At 38.4% G+C, this 15,344-nt stretch overlaps 1 protein-coding gene across 3 annotated transcripts in view; it reads left to right on the top strand.

Annotated features, from left to right (window-relative positions):
- The window catches only part of LOC141905819 (uncharacterized), a 43,390-nt gene that overhangs the window by 13,215 nt on the left and 14,831 nt on the right, over positions 1-15,344 (top strand). For 2 of the 3 annotated variants that reach the window (XM_074794866.1, XM_074794867.1), the window contains exons 1-2: positions 1,893-2,076; positions 7,006-7,101. In XM_074794866.1, the coding sequence (XP_074650967.1) occupies positions 1,928-2,076; positions 7,006-7,101 (245 nt within the window). In that variant the 5' untranslated portion in view covers positions 1,893-1,927. Of the gene's footprint in view, positions 1-1,892; positions 2,077-7,005; positions 7,102-15,344 lie in introns of those variants that run through there. The other variant, XM_074794868.1, reaches the window with a different exon arrangement.

Consider the following 15,344-nt stretch of genomic DNA (forward strand, 5'->3'; position numbering starts at 1 on the left):
AACTCGATGAGTTTCCGACAGTCTTTCAGCAAATACTCGAGAACAACATCAAAAACGATTGTATTGATTTTTGCAATCGGATCTCGATATCTTCAGCAGGGGCCAGTTGCACAGTTGTGACTTAACTCCAAATAGGCTCTTAAATCCTAAGACTGGGAACCGTTGCTGAAAAGTAGATTGAAGATAACCAGCGGATAGATACCATAGTAACAATGAACTTTTGATTGTCACTTTGTCAACTATCGACTGGTTTACTCTAACCAACTTCTCAGCAACTGAAGTTTTTAGATCGGCCATAGAACTAAGATCGTTTTAGCCATGGGTGTGCAACTGGCTTTTTAGTATTAATTGTTCGCTTTTATTTTTATTTTTCATCTGGTCTTATGTCTTTTGTTTCCTCAATCTATTGTCTATTTGCACAAGCATGAAAACTAAAAAGATTAAAATATTTCGGTGATTAACCTAATCCAACGACAAACGTTGTCATTTTTTGTTGTTGTAAAAAGGGATAGCGTAATGTTCGCTTTAAGCTGTGAACATTTAATGTAATTGTTGTTGGATCGATTCTGTAGTAATTAAGATCAGGTTTAGTTGCGGTGTGGTTTCTTGATGAGGGATATGACAAGGTGATTGAACTTATTGAATTTTTCTAGATCGGGTTGAATGCATTCCCTCCATATGTACGTAAACTCATTATCGGTTATTCAATTTTAAAAGGTATTGTTGTAGGGAGGTAGTGCAGGTCTATGCTACTATGCTGCTTCTCTTGTGCCATATCGGTGATGATACCAAAAAAGAGAAAATGATCACATTCAAACTGTATTGAATAGAATTTTTGCTCGAATTTATATAGCACTTATAAAGTTTGAAATATCGTGCGATCAAGATTCCTCGATCGACAAATACTGCTAATAAAACTACTAATACTTATTGTAAGAAAAATGTTCTTTCCTGCCTGTTTTGTTTAATTGGGATAATTTTTCCAGCCAATTTATACATTAGAACTGGAGAGGGTATGATTATTGTTTTTACTGCGCAGCGCATTTCAATATCCTCCCAGGCGTTAACGAGGGAAGTTATTGTGCAGATCAATTTTTTTCAAGTACCTTCGAAAATTATTTGCTTTGAGAAATCATGAATACGACAGAAATATCATCCTCTTGAATACAGCAGAAATATTATCCTCTTGAATACAGAAGAAATATCATCCTCTTGAATACAGTGGACATATGCTTGAATACGACAGAAATATCATCCTTGTGAATACAGTGAAAATACCATGCTTGAATATAGCAGAAATATCATCCTCTTGAATACAGGAGAAATATCATTCTCTTAGATACAGTAGAAATATCATCCACTTGAATACAGTGGACATATGCTTGAATACGACAGAAATATCATCCTCGTGAATACAGTGAAAATACCATGCTTGAATATGGCAGAAATATCATCCTCTTGAATACAGGAGTAATATCATCCTCTTGAATACAGTAGAAATATCACGCTGAATAAGGATAAAGTGTGGGTGAGTCAAATGGGCGTGTTCAAACAACGGCTGAGTTTTAGAGAGCCAATAAAATCGCTTGATTATAAGGTGATTTTTATAATAGCAATAACAACAGCACATGTGCCTAGTTAGCGTACATGTGTGCGATAGGGGGATTTTTCAGCAGACGTAAAAAACCGACAGCTTCGCCGAAGGTTTATTTTCTCATAATCGCAATAGTCATCAGTTTGAAGGTTGGTGGTGAATGGATTGTGAAACTGTGTATACGACGACGGACGGACGGATCGCAGTGTCTCAGTGAGTCCCCATTGAGTCTCGCCGCCGAACGAGAAAGGAATATTTTTAAAGACAACCGGTTTTGATTGTATTTCACTCGTCGCTATACGACTACTACGTTTGTACGGGATAACGTTAATTATGATCGAAACTTCGACGAAAATGAACGGGCAACTCGTGAAGCCCGGTTCAACGCAAGTAACCCGCCTTATCAAAGACTTGACTTTAGATTTATACCAGGCTTACCGCAGAAAACGAAGAGCGTCCATGATTGACCCGAAATGCAGAAGGTATTTTACTTGTTTTCACTTTCCAGAATACTGGGCCAGATCCAATGAACTATGTTTGAAAGTCTTGTGACATGTTTAAGGGCATTTTCGATCATTGTTATACTTGGAAGTGTAATTACCTTTGAAGATTTGTGGATCGGTCAGTTGCATTTCCAAGTAGAACTTGTTTTTTTATGCAAGCGAAATTTATAAGATGCCATGTAATAAGGCGGTTAAAAGTTAAAGACATTCATAAAAGGGTGACTCAAAAAGAATGATTTAGGGTCTTGTACAAGACTCATGGAGCTGCCCTTGATATAGGTTTATCAAGTGACTTAAATGTTGAATGCAGTAGAAGGTGTTTTAGGGTTTAAGATCTTTTTTGAGAAAAAGAAAGTGATGAATGACAGATCTTTTCAAATGCGCATGAAAGAGTTCATGTGGATTGAATTGAAGTGTTCAGCATAAACTTTGATGGTGCATTGAAATTTCCAAATCACTTTGTCATGTAAACCCAAAATTTGGGTATTATATAGAGGTTTCCTTTGTTTGTGTAAATTCACTGCTGCCATCTGTCTTCATCTTATGTAATTACTATTAATCGATAGAAGATAGAAGATCTGTACTGTGTAACATGCTCGCTCAACTCTCCACTAGCACTCAAACAATCTACACATCCTCCAGATTGCCTTGTACTTTATATGGCAGACATGGATGTGTGGGTCATGCCTTGTACTTTTTATTGCTAACATGGATGTGTGGGTCATATCGTGTAGCGTTTTTCTTTACCTAGAAGTGGTATCACAAAAAACCGTTTGTCTGTGGAGGTAGACTTTTTATATTTCTGAGAAATAGTTATTGGCATCCATAAGCCTTCTCGAGCAAAATGAAGCAATGTTCCTTGCTGTGAAGACTTGAATAGCAAAGCTGAGGGCTGCTGATAGACTGCCAGAGCTGAGTTATGGATGTCTGACTCTCAAAATCCTTTTAATCCTCCCATTCCTTCTAACATTTATGAAACGTGCTGGTTTCAAGGTTTTACGGTATGATTTGTTGCATCATGTTTGACGCTGGTTAATGCACTGAAGCTCCTCGCTGGAATTATAGTTTTTGCTGCGTTCTTTTTATCTCCAAATTTCTGGGGAAACGTTGGCAAGCTCAAGCACCCAACCTGAATCTGTATAGGATATGCTTTGCTGGAACATCATCAAGGACATTTTTCTGGAGCCACCATTTTGTCATTTTGACCATAACTGGATAGATACGCAATATTATGATAGCAATAAATAATGGTTTCTAGCGGGTCAATAGGTGTGTTGTCCACATACACCCACCTAATTTATGACTAATAACAAAGTTGTATAACAGGGTTAATAAAGTTTATCAACCTCTTTTGATCAGGTTTTTATGGCTAGATATATATTTGAAGTAACCTTAATCCCTTAATAAGCCCGGTGTTTTTCCGGTGATATTTACCCCACAACCAAATATTTACAGCAGTTGCTAGATCCTTATGCCTTGAAGGACAGTCTTTTTTCAGTAATCTCATGTTGAGAAGGTCAATAACTGGACTATGAAATGTTTTAGGTAAAGGCAACCACCGCATGTTTTATAATTTCATTGTTTAAATGAAACACGTGTTCATGAACTGTGGCGGCGTGTACTGGACATTAAATACTGCGATAGCTTAGGACAACACCCACCTTATATACATACATATAGTAACATCTGGAATGATTTGTCATACTACAAATATTGTGTAACGATAGAAATCGTGCAACAGCTAATTGAATTGCTAATTTCCGTCATTGATAGTACGAAGGAATAAGCGCTAATGAAGGAGTCTAGAAGGAGAAGTTATCTGTACAAACTCCGAGTGCAAAGGATTAATGATGAGTTACTTATTTGTCGCTAGTATCATCGTTGATTGGAGTCTCCGGCAGTGACAACACAGTCAAACAGATCGAATAATCGGATGCTCAGCACTAAACTACAGCTGCTGCTGCTGCTGCTGTTACTGTTACATGTGCATGTGCGCGTCTCCTCCCTCCCGTCAAATGATTGACTGCCTGAAATCATTCGCAGCGACGACGGTAATAATGTAATATTTATCGAGATATTATAGATTAGCTAGCCTGTTATAGGTGTACACGCGAGCGAGCGCTATTGGGAATATGGAGAGCGATGCCACGACAGCAGCGGTGAACAGAAACATCATCGCTACAGCGCACGGAATAAACATTATCATCAACCCACCGGACGATGTCAACCCGACGACTAACAAGTCACTGTCGTATACTAACGGTTTTGTGAGGAGGTAAGGCTACGTAGAGCGCGACATATGGTCTTAGTTTCACTTGATGTTTGTAACAGGCCATTGATTCTATGAACAGCAGTGATAAACAAACCGTTGTTAGTAGCCTCGTGATATACGCCAGATTTCTGGCATCACTTGAATGTCATACGTTTTAGGCGTGGTATAATGTAGTATCATTTATACATTTTAATTATCACCCGGTTTTATTTGAATATTGACTTTATGGCTTCATGTAGCTGTTGTCACTAAAAATGGTGAACAGATTCTATTGTATCTATTATATGGAAAATTACGCTCGGCAATGAAAAACGTGTTCGAAAAGGTTTCTTGTAGTCAATGATTTATTTTCGATGTTTCGACTATATCTTAAGTAGTCATCTAATTATCTTAAGTAGTCATCTAATTATCTTAAGTAGTCATCTCACTCAGTATTCCTGAAGATGACTATAAGAATATAGTCAAAATGTCAAAAATTAATCATTAACTAAATGAAACCTTTTTGAACACGTTTTTCATCTCTGGGTATAATTTTTCTTTTGTAAGTATGGGATTTACTAGATTATTACAACACAGGCTCGGATTGTTTCACAGTCTAATGGTGTATCCATCTTCAAGGCCAGTCTCTATTTCATTTACATCTATAGGATCTGCTGTAACTGATAACTTTCAGCTATACAGTGCAACAGTTCGAGTGTCGTTAATTGGTTTTTCAGAATGAAATATCAAACTATGTTGTTGCGTATACATATGCATCAATTGATTATATCACTGTTTAGACAAAAGTCTGTATATGACGAATCTAATGAATAGACGCAATGAAGCCAAATAAATGGAGGAGTGTGTAATGGTGAGGAGTGCTGCAATGAGTATCTAAGGGTGAGGAGGGCTGCAATGAGTATCTAAGGGTGAGGAGTGCTGTAATGAGTATCTAAGGGTGAGGAGTGCTGTAATGAGTATCTAAGGGTGAGGGGGGCTGAAATGAGTATCTAATGGTGAGGAGTGCTGCAATGAGTATCTAAGGGTGAGGGGGGCTGCAATGAGTATCTAAGGGTGAGGGGGGCTGAAATGAGTATCTAATGGTGAGGAGTGCTGCAATGAGTATCTAAGGGTGAGGAGGGCTGTAATGAGTATCTAAGGGTGAGGGGGGCTGAAATGAGTATCTAATGGTGAGGAGTGCTGCAATGAGTATCTAAGGGTGAGGAGTGCTGCAATGAGTATCTAAGGGTGAGGAGGGCTGTAATGAGTGTGTAAAAGGGTGAGGTTGTATTTGAAATCAATCACTTCACCTCAAATGAAATTGATTGTAACCCAGTGACATTTAACGTGGCTGCGTCAGTTATTAAGCTGCATACTCGGTTAAGTTAGCGCTCAAATCAACAAGATCTGATGTAAGCCACGATCACACAGACCAAATTGGCACGGATCAGGCCCGAGCCAAATTGACACGGATCAGTCCCGAGCCAAATTGGCACGGATCAGACCCGAGCCAAATTGACACGGATCAGTCCCGAGCCAAAGTGGCATGGATCAGGCCCGAGCCTAATTGACACGGATCAGGCCCAAGCCAGATTTTATGTAAGCGCGGCTATAGTGTTGATGAATTTTTAGATTTCATGTTAGTAATAGCAATCTGAAGCAAGGAATAAATGCAATGTTTTGTTTGTAACAGTTGATATTTCATATGGTCCCCGACTAACTGAAACAAACATGAACCGTTAAAGGGCGAACCCGTTTAGGTGCTATTTAGGTGTGGTTGAGGATACAAATGGCTCAAGTTCATTGTATGGATAAGAACCGATGATTCTTCAGTAGTTCATTTAATTACGCGGCATATTGTCAGTGTTGGTTGCGTAATAGGGCTTGATTTGCGCTATTAGCTTCAGGTATTAATCCGGTATTAATAAATACTTGCGAAGAATGGTGAATTCATGAACAGCAACGCATTCAACTAAAAAAAAAAAACCAGAAATAAGTCATTGAATTCTTGCGATCATCGTCAGGTAATTGTCATAATTTCAGCAATAGTGTAAATCAAAATATTTAACAGTAGGAAATATTATAACTAACAGTTTTTTCGGTTTTTTTTTTTGTGTATGTATTAATGAAAGCGATGAAAGAAATAGATAGTTATTATCCGAAAATTATCGGCGACCTGTTGAAACAGAGGAACATTTCTTGTGCACTTGTCTCAAATACGTTGATCTGTACTTACCACTTCGCTTCTATTATGTTTGAATCCCAAGTACAGCTCATTCGCACAGCGAGTGGCTGGGGGCTGTTAGTTCCCAAGAAATTTTGTAACGGCATATAAGAAGAATCATTGTATCATTTTTTCACTTCAGGTAACTGCCCTTTTTTGGGTTTCTTTGCCCCCCTCCCACATTGGAATGCTAGATACAGCCCTGTTGTGCATGCCCATTGTACCGATTGTCTTGCAACTAATGACATCCTTTATTTCGACTTGAAACGGCTGCATCGAGATTGATTTCTGAATGATTAATTTGATTTCACCTTCATGGATAAAAAAATGAACAGATTGTTGGCCGCAGTTCAGGAATGCTCGGCTCTGAGCGTTTGTCAGTTTTCACGCTGTATACGAGTTTTATAAGACATTGATCTCCTTGTTTTTGCAGATCTACTTCATTCAATCGCAATTCAACGAGCCGCAGTAAAATCGATACAAACCATGGCGAAACACCAGAGAAAGATTCTGATTCCGTTAAATCAAGGTAAGATTGAAGATAAGAAATGCTTTAAGCCGTGTTTACCCTACGTCATTCAGAATGTTCTGAATTTAGTAAGTCTGTTCTAGATTTGTCCTTTCCATTTTAGAACAGACTAATTTAGACTAACTAGAAATACTGATCCAGGTCCGTTCAGCCCATTTCTCTTGTGTTCGTTTGTCAATTACAGTAATCGTCTCTGGCTGGACCAGTAATAACAGCTCATTAAGAAACCTGTGTCAATTGATTTGGTCTGTTCTTAATTCGTCCAAACCAGGTACCGAGGGGAAGGACAAATTAGAACGGGCTAACTAGCGATAATGTGAACGCGGCTTAAGAGCTTGTCAGTTTGAAAATACTTACAACACTCATGATCATTTCTGTTCTTGTTGAACGCATCTAAAAGGGATAGTCATCAGGTTGCACATAATATATAAACGATAAAACCACTATTAAAGCTAGGACAATTACAGGATATTTTTAGATAGCTGTTTCGAAAAGATTCTGATTACACCTGAATTTAATCTAACGATTGAACACTATAGAAAATGAGGCTTTAGTTTTGATTAAAAACATTGAATAGATGTTGCATGATGTGGATTAAGGGGAAGGTCATTCCAAAGAGTGGCAACGTATGTCCTTCACTTAAACATTCACAGGGTACAGCAGCGCTATAAACCTTGGCTAAAACTGAACAAATGATTTCGGTATTTTTCCACTGGGCCTTGCCCTGCGCGTATGATACAGATTTCACATTCTGTAATATCACTCTTATTAAACTCAATCGTTTTAATCGCACCCTGGGAACGGGCCAGCGATATATCAAAATTAATATGTATATATATCGAAATACAATTCATGCAACACGTGTGCGCGATAAGCAGCTGTAAAATCGATGAATAGGCTGCTAGTGGCAAGGGGTAACTATGGTTATAGCCAAGTAATCTAATTAAATCATTTAGCCCCTTTACCAATCATATGATTAAAAACTGATCGTCAATAGCGTAATTTCAAATAATGTATTTGATAGGTTTACTGTGATATTCTGAGTGTAATTGGAAAGTAGGATTTTTTTCCGACATATACTGCATAATGCTGCATGATTTTACATATTGTCTTCAAAATAATTTTCAATGCCCTGTTTTTCAATGTACTTTTTTGGAGACAGATTTTTCCTCAATTGCCATGATCGAAAAGTCTGCAGTCTCATCACAGTTTATTACTAGTTGTTCCAGTCGAGTCTCCAGTAGTAACTTTAAACATCCATCTATTTTCTGGTCATCGATGTTACGACATATCTCTTAGCACTAGCAAATCTGGGATCGTCACGCGAGTGTTAATATGATGCTTGTTAGGAGAAGCCTTTATATTCAAGGTATGTCACGTTGTGTCATCTACGCCATCAGTGACCTTTTGCGACAGACATGTAAAGTTCCATGATCCTTCTGATCAGAAAACATGTCTTCCAAATGCTGCATGCTGAAATTCAGAATGAGAGGAATATGTGAGGTTACGACACAGAGGTTTTGACCGTTCCGAGCAAATTTTTGCCCTTGTTAAAACAGGTACTGAGCCATTTGGTACTGGTGTAAATGGTTGGCCTGGAAACAGAGCAAATTCGGCCTGAGTCAAAGATACCTGCGTCATCACAACTTAGTTGTGTATTTCAGGTTTTAGAACAGTATATTGTAATAAAAATCAGACTCGTTTGTAGATGAGTTAGTGGATGCATGATTTTCTTCGCCCGTTCTAATATGTGACATCATCTCACCCGCTACAGTTCTATATCCATCAATAATCCTGTGGAAATAAGCCTCACACTCGGCTTCATACGAGGATGATCGTAAAATCATTAATATTCCGCAGATGAGATCTTCTTGAAGGGCAGAGGTTGCTCGAATGAAAGGCGTGCGTCAAATCTGGCAAAATATTTTGATCAGTTTTTGCCGTTCCGCGTAATTGTGGCGGCGCTTCGGGATAATGAGCTATGATGAAGACACTCGAAACAGCTTCATTCGCTCTGACGTAAATAGACGAAGCCAATTTGAGAAACTATTTCGGCTGAAAACCCACGAAACGTTACATCAATTTCAGATAGAGCTTCAAACATTTTGGAGAAAATAATTCTGGATATTCTTAGACGGATTTGGTCTATTTTTGGTACGTGAGAAGCCTGTTGAAAGTGGCTGTACCTACTCACAGAATTGTCCTCTTATTGCTCATTTACCTTGATAACTAGCACCCAGTTTTGCGTATGTAAACTATTTTTATTTGTTTCCTTAGTTTTTAGCATTGATTTTTTCAGAACTTATAAAGCTTATTGGTAAAACCTACCGCATCAATAACGTCAGATACTATCGGGTTTTTCAAGTGATACGTGTGCAGTAGACCTGGCACTCAACAGTTTCAAGCTCTCTTCATGACGTATCATTTATTAATGTATCTCAATATTTTTCCAGTTTATCAGTTATTGGCTCTTCAGTTAGATGCTCTACTAGATGCTCTACAATTCGTATTTGTTGTGAAGTTCTGATAATTGAAAGAACTCAGCTGTATATGATATGTAATGCATTTATTATTCCGACGTTAACTGATACTGAATTGGCAGAAAAGTTGAAGTTGATCATTTCGATCGTATGTTGTATAAAAATTGTTATTCTTCAAGAATCTTTCCTAAGATCACTACCCGCAACTTATTGATCGATGAAAGGAGTGTTTCAGTGTTGGCCTTCGGTTTGAGGTCGCGAATGATATTGAAGGTAATGAAAGGATATCCTGGTTCACATTTGACATTTATCGCTATAAATGTCTCAACCTTTACCGTGAATAGGTAATCGATTCACTTCCTTTCATCCGCGTGATGTCGCTAGTTTCACTTGAGTGTTATATCTTATTTTTTGGATCCAGCTCCACAAGTGTCTGAGAATTTGACCATAAAGCTGGGCGTACTTGCAGCGACTTGCTGCGATCACCAGCGATGATGATGTCGTCAACCTCAGCACACTTGTGACAACGCAATGAGTCGCGCATATTCAACTGCAATGCTTCCAGTCCTGATGCTGCTCTAGATTTAAGACCATCTTTATTCTATAACCGAGCTAACAACTTAAGTTCAGTCTTAAGAGTAAAGACCGCTTTTAGACTTAAGTCCTGACTATGAAACTGGGTCCTGTGGCCGGTTGCATAGTCACGGCTTAGACTTAAGAACAGTCTAAGACCAACTCAGTTCTATAGCCAATCTAAGAACTTAAGACAAGTCTTAGGATTTAAGACCACTTTTGGACTTAAGTCACTGTGACTGTGCAACTGGCCCCTGGTTACAAAGTACTGTGGATGAACATTAGATAAAATCTTAATCAAATTCATCAATTGTTGATGTTGTAATTATTGAATTGTTTCCGCTTCAAGGTTCTAGATATAATTGAAACAATCGCTTGTAGATACGTAATGCATTCACGGATATCTTCGATTGTCGTGTATTGAATGCGAGACGTGACATTTGAATAAATCAGTACGTGTTAACTGCGTGTAGCTGTATCGATGCTGCTGCGCTGATGACGTCAACAAACAACGTCGATATCATCAATACTTAGTTTCATAAGAGAGAATTTACCTCAACTCGTTCTCAATACGTGGTATAACTAACTGTGGGAAATACCAGTTTCAGTTCTCATAGTTCCCGCTGCAGCTGATATCTCTCATGATATCGCCACATGCCTGCTCAATAACTTTAAGCCGCAACTACACGAGCTCTGATAAAGCCAACAGTTCGCAGGGTGTGTATTTGTTTGACACATGCCAAATTAGGCCGGACCCAAGATGTCGTATCGGGACTCGTGCCAAATCTTGGCTCACTTGCCACAGTATCATTCTGATAGCATTTCAGTAACGAGTGATTGATTTACGCTCTCTCATTAAGCACAGGCCAAATTTGTGGATCGGACCAGTTTTACACAGACCAAAATTCGTCTTCATGTGATCACGTGGCTTCGATATACTAATATATAATAGATGCAAGTTGATGAGTTCTTTCAAAACGAGATGATCTAAAGCTAGGTGCTCCGTTTGAAACTGGAATCTAGTTTCTCCGTACAAAAGAATCTAATCAGGTCAGTATCGATTCAGCAGTAATTTACTGTGGTAGTTATTTCTTACTGATCTACAGCGATCAATCTATACCTGATCTAATAAAACACTGATCGATCAATAACTAATCAGCGTTCAGTGAATTCATCCATGCACGGCCTTACTGCAACACCCTCATTACCCTCGCTAAACTACAATATCACTCGATAGAAACGTTACCGAGATTATCTGTGTCCCGAATTGGGATCACACGATAGTCAGATGACTCGGGCCACGCCCGTGCCTAAACGTTCTCGCGTATATCACTGATTGAAATACTATCATAATGATGCTGTGGCAAGTGAGGTTAGAACTAGTTAGCATTCATTAAAAAATAATTTAGCACCGCCTTGGCACGCCGTTTAGCCTGTGTGATTGGTTAGCCCGGGGCTTATCTTGCAGGGGTCAAATTTGGCACAGGTCAAAAATGTAATGATATGTATAAAGCATCTTATTTCAATCAGGGAAGTAAAAAACTACACCAGGTCACAGGTCTTGTCATATAAAGGGGTCATTCTTTTCATGACTAAATGATGATTCTGTCTAGATCCGATTTTTTGTATCTGATCTGTCGTGTTTTTAACGTCGTCGGCGCGGGGATTGCGTTTGATTATGAATTCTTCACGGTATTCGAGAGGTGCTCTGTGTCGGCACGATTCGCCGACAGGAATAATGACATCGACACGATCGGAAGACACATTGTCTGTCGCACGGCGGCTTGTGACTTGATCTACGTCATCCGATATATGTCTAATTTCTCAGAAAGTTTCCTTCCATCACTGGTGGCTATAGACACCGCGTGTTACAATACACAGTATTGTTTCATAGTGATTCAGTTATAATAACGTGTACTGTCTTTACATCATCTGATCAACAACACCTTCTATTGTCTACCGGGATGATACTAATTAATTTGTGTTAATTAGCTCGTTATCGATGCTAATAACGATTATCGAAGGTCACATTTACATCACCTTCATCTGCGGGAAGCACGAAATAAGACCTAAAGCAACTTCAATCGTTGTGATTAAGGTCTCTCAATCTTCACTTGACGTGTGGGACGTAGTGGCTCGTCTTCGATATCAACTTAAATGAATTATCTCAATGCTTTCGTTCATTTCAATGGTTTTCTCAAATATATATAACCTAAGCGTTTAGATCTGATCTGATACCCTATAGGACCATCTGTGAAACTTTCTCCTTCAGGTTGAATCAAAAGTAGCCTGTCTATCTTTCACATTGATATTTCGGTCATTATGAATTGTGGTTGGTAGATGTTGTTAGGTCAGTTGTAGGCTCAGACTGTCTGATGAGCCTAATTAGGGAACGTGTCTGATTTTATTCATTGCACTGCGAGTTCATTGTCTTAGAAACACATCCTATGATCAGTGTTGATACTTGGAAACTGATCAGGGTGACGTAAATGAGGTTATTTAGTGACACAGCACTGTGGCGCTACTATCGACCTCTCTCTCTCTCTCCCTCTCGTTCTCTCTCTCTCACTGTCGAGCAGTTATTGATGCTCAGTCAGAGCTGTGGATAAGACACTCGTGCGCTTACTTCTTAATTATGACCGTCGGTCGGTATCGCATCTGTCCGAAAATATTTAGGTAAGACGTTTTTTTCACAGTCGACTTCGTTTCATCCAGTTGTCTTACGACAGCTTACTTTCTTTTAGAAATGAAAAAGTTCATCTTTTAATCTTCTGTAGGTCTTTATATCAATGATTGAAGTGGTATTATTTTGTAGAATTCTTCGTAATCGCTGGTTTCATTTTCGTTCAAATCTTTGCTTCAAAGTTTCGATTTGATGATTCGTTATTTGCTCGGCTGCTTACGATATCTATTTAAGTCTTTTATTCGAGTCTTAAGATTTTATATGATATTCGATCGTTGTTTTGGTTTGTTATGATTTTATCGTATTATTGCGAATAATTGATTTCTAGGTGTCGTTATTAAACGAGTTGAACTACGTTTGATCAATTTGAAACGTTGTAATATTATCATCGATCGATCGCCGCACAAACAGCTTCTACGCCTGTAGCAAGTTTTCTGAATATTGTTTTTGTTTTTCCCATAAAAAAGATAAACAAACTTATTTCGTTCCTTGTCAGCAAGTATTACTAAAACATTTTTGAACCTCCAAACGTTGGATGAATTCGCTGTTTCATCTTTCAAACATATGTCTCGTCCACACATCACGGTTAGTCTGTTCTAATTTAGCTCGTACTTGGAACAATCCTATTGAGCGCCGACCAAATCAATGTTATGCACTCACACATTGTTTTTAAATCAGCTGTTTTCACCGGTCCAGTTAGACACAACACTGCGATTGACAGACAATTAAAGCAGAGTTTCTATCAATCACGTGCAGAAATTTCAAATCTATTACTGGATCATCTCTTAACCCTTTCAGTGCGGACTAATTACTACCCTATAGTGCTGGAGATAATTTGAACATTTTGAAAAATTCCACCCTAGTGTGTTGAATAACGGGAATACGACTATAGTGCGTCTACACTGTGGTGCGATGTATCGTTAGTTACTAATATCTCACTATGTTTGACAGGTGCTGCCATTTTTCAAGAGGGATAATTAATAATTACTAATGACATCAATACACCATAGTGCGGTGTACAAGCAAATCTATCACTGATTTATACACTGCACTGCAGTGTAGACGCACTGAAAGGGTTAATAAGTCCTTTTTAAAATCGGAAATGAGCAATTCATAACGAACATTTTGTTAGGGTTCTAAGTTTGAAGGGACTAAGTTTAGAACGTTCTAAATTAGGTAGATTGTTTATATAATGTCTATGGTTATTCATCAGTGGGGTCTCAGAACAACTTTGATTTATTGACTATTGATAGTGAATATTTGGCTGAACTGCAACTGACACCAGTAATACCAGTAATACACCTCGGGGTTTGGCATCGGGTACCAGGATCGATATTCAGTTTTTATATTTAGATAAGATCGATGACCTGTCTTCGATGGATAAATTTGTAGCTCGCCGGATAAATATTTTGGCATTGAAAATCGGCGGCAGAAATACAGCCGCGATTTCATTATCTTCATACACTTCACCATCGACGACGATGCCCATCCGTATCCGGTCATAAACCGTCTGATCGCGAGTTGTAAATTCGATGTCGTTGCTGCTCCTGATGTTTGCGAGGGTTAAAGTAACGGAATTATCCATCAAGTAAACTGTCAATAGAAGAGAAATCGAAGATTAAACGATGACGATTTGAGTGGAATTTCTCGGTACCATTAATGATAAGTTGTAGAAATTAGTCTCATAAAGTCGATAGCGCTGTCTATTGAATTCCGCTGTCTATTGCGTCCTAGTTTTGATACATCTTGTAATTCCATGTAAAAACTATTTCTTAAATCATCTGATCGTATGACGTATTTTCTAATGCGTGAATCTTCCTACATGAATTGCGATTCCGTTGAAATGCTCCCACTTTCTGTTGATATTAGTTTGAACGTTTTCGGGTGAGACAGGAGCGAGGTTTCCTCGAAGGATGTAATTATAGGCGAGCGGATTTCGTGAGATGCTACGTGTATGTGATTCTATTCACTCGTTCTAATACCGACCAATTTTATGCGTTCGTGTTATTCGTCCGATTCGAATCTTACAGTTGGGGATTTATCGACTTGTTGTTCGTTCGGTTTCAGGGTCAGTCACGTAACTAAAACAGATTCCTTTCATTGCTCGCTGCGTCGTGTTCGTGTTGACGCATTTAAAGATGATTATTTGTCATCAGTCGTTCTTTAAATTGCAAACTGACAGCATTGATGTTTTCTATTCCTGATGGCTTTTCGCATCCTGTCACTCTGTTAAACAGTAAAGCCGTGTGCAAACCGCAATATATGAACCTGCTGAAACATGAGAAACAGAAACAACTTCAATAAAAACTTCACTTCTGATTGATTAATTTGTCTCCTTGTTCTGGATTTTATACATATATTTGATAGTTTAGTTGTAAGTTTGATATTCATGAAGATGACTTCATATTAGGATATAGTCAAAATAAGCTGTAACTCTAGGAAAATCATTTCCAGACTCGTTTGTAATGTGGGATTCTATCATATATTGTTAACTTTGACTTGTTTGT

The sequence above is a fragment of the Tubulanus polymorphus genome, chromosome 5, assembly GCF_964204645.1.
Source record: "Tubulanus polymorphus chromosome 5, tnTubPoly1.2, whole genome shotgun sequence".
Taxonomy (NCBI): Eukaryota; Metazoa; Nemertea; class Palaeonemertea; order Tubulaniformes; family Tubulanidae; genus Tubulanus; species Tubulanus polymorphus.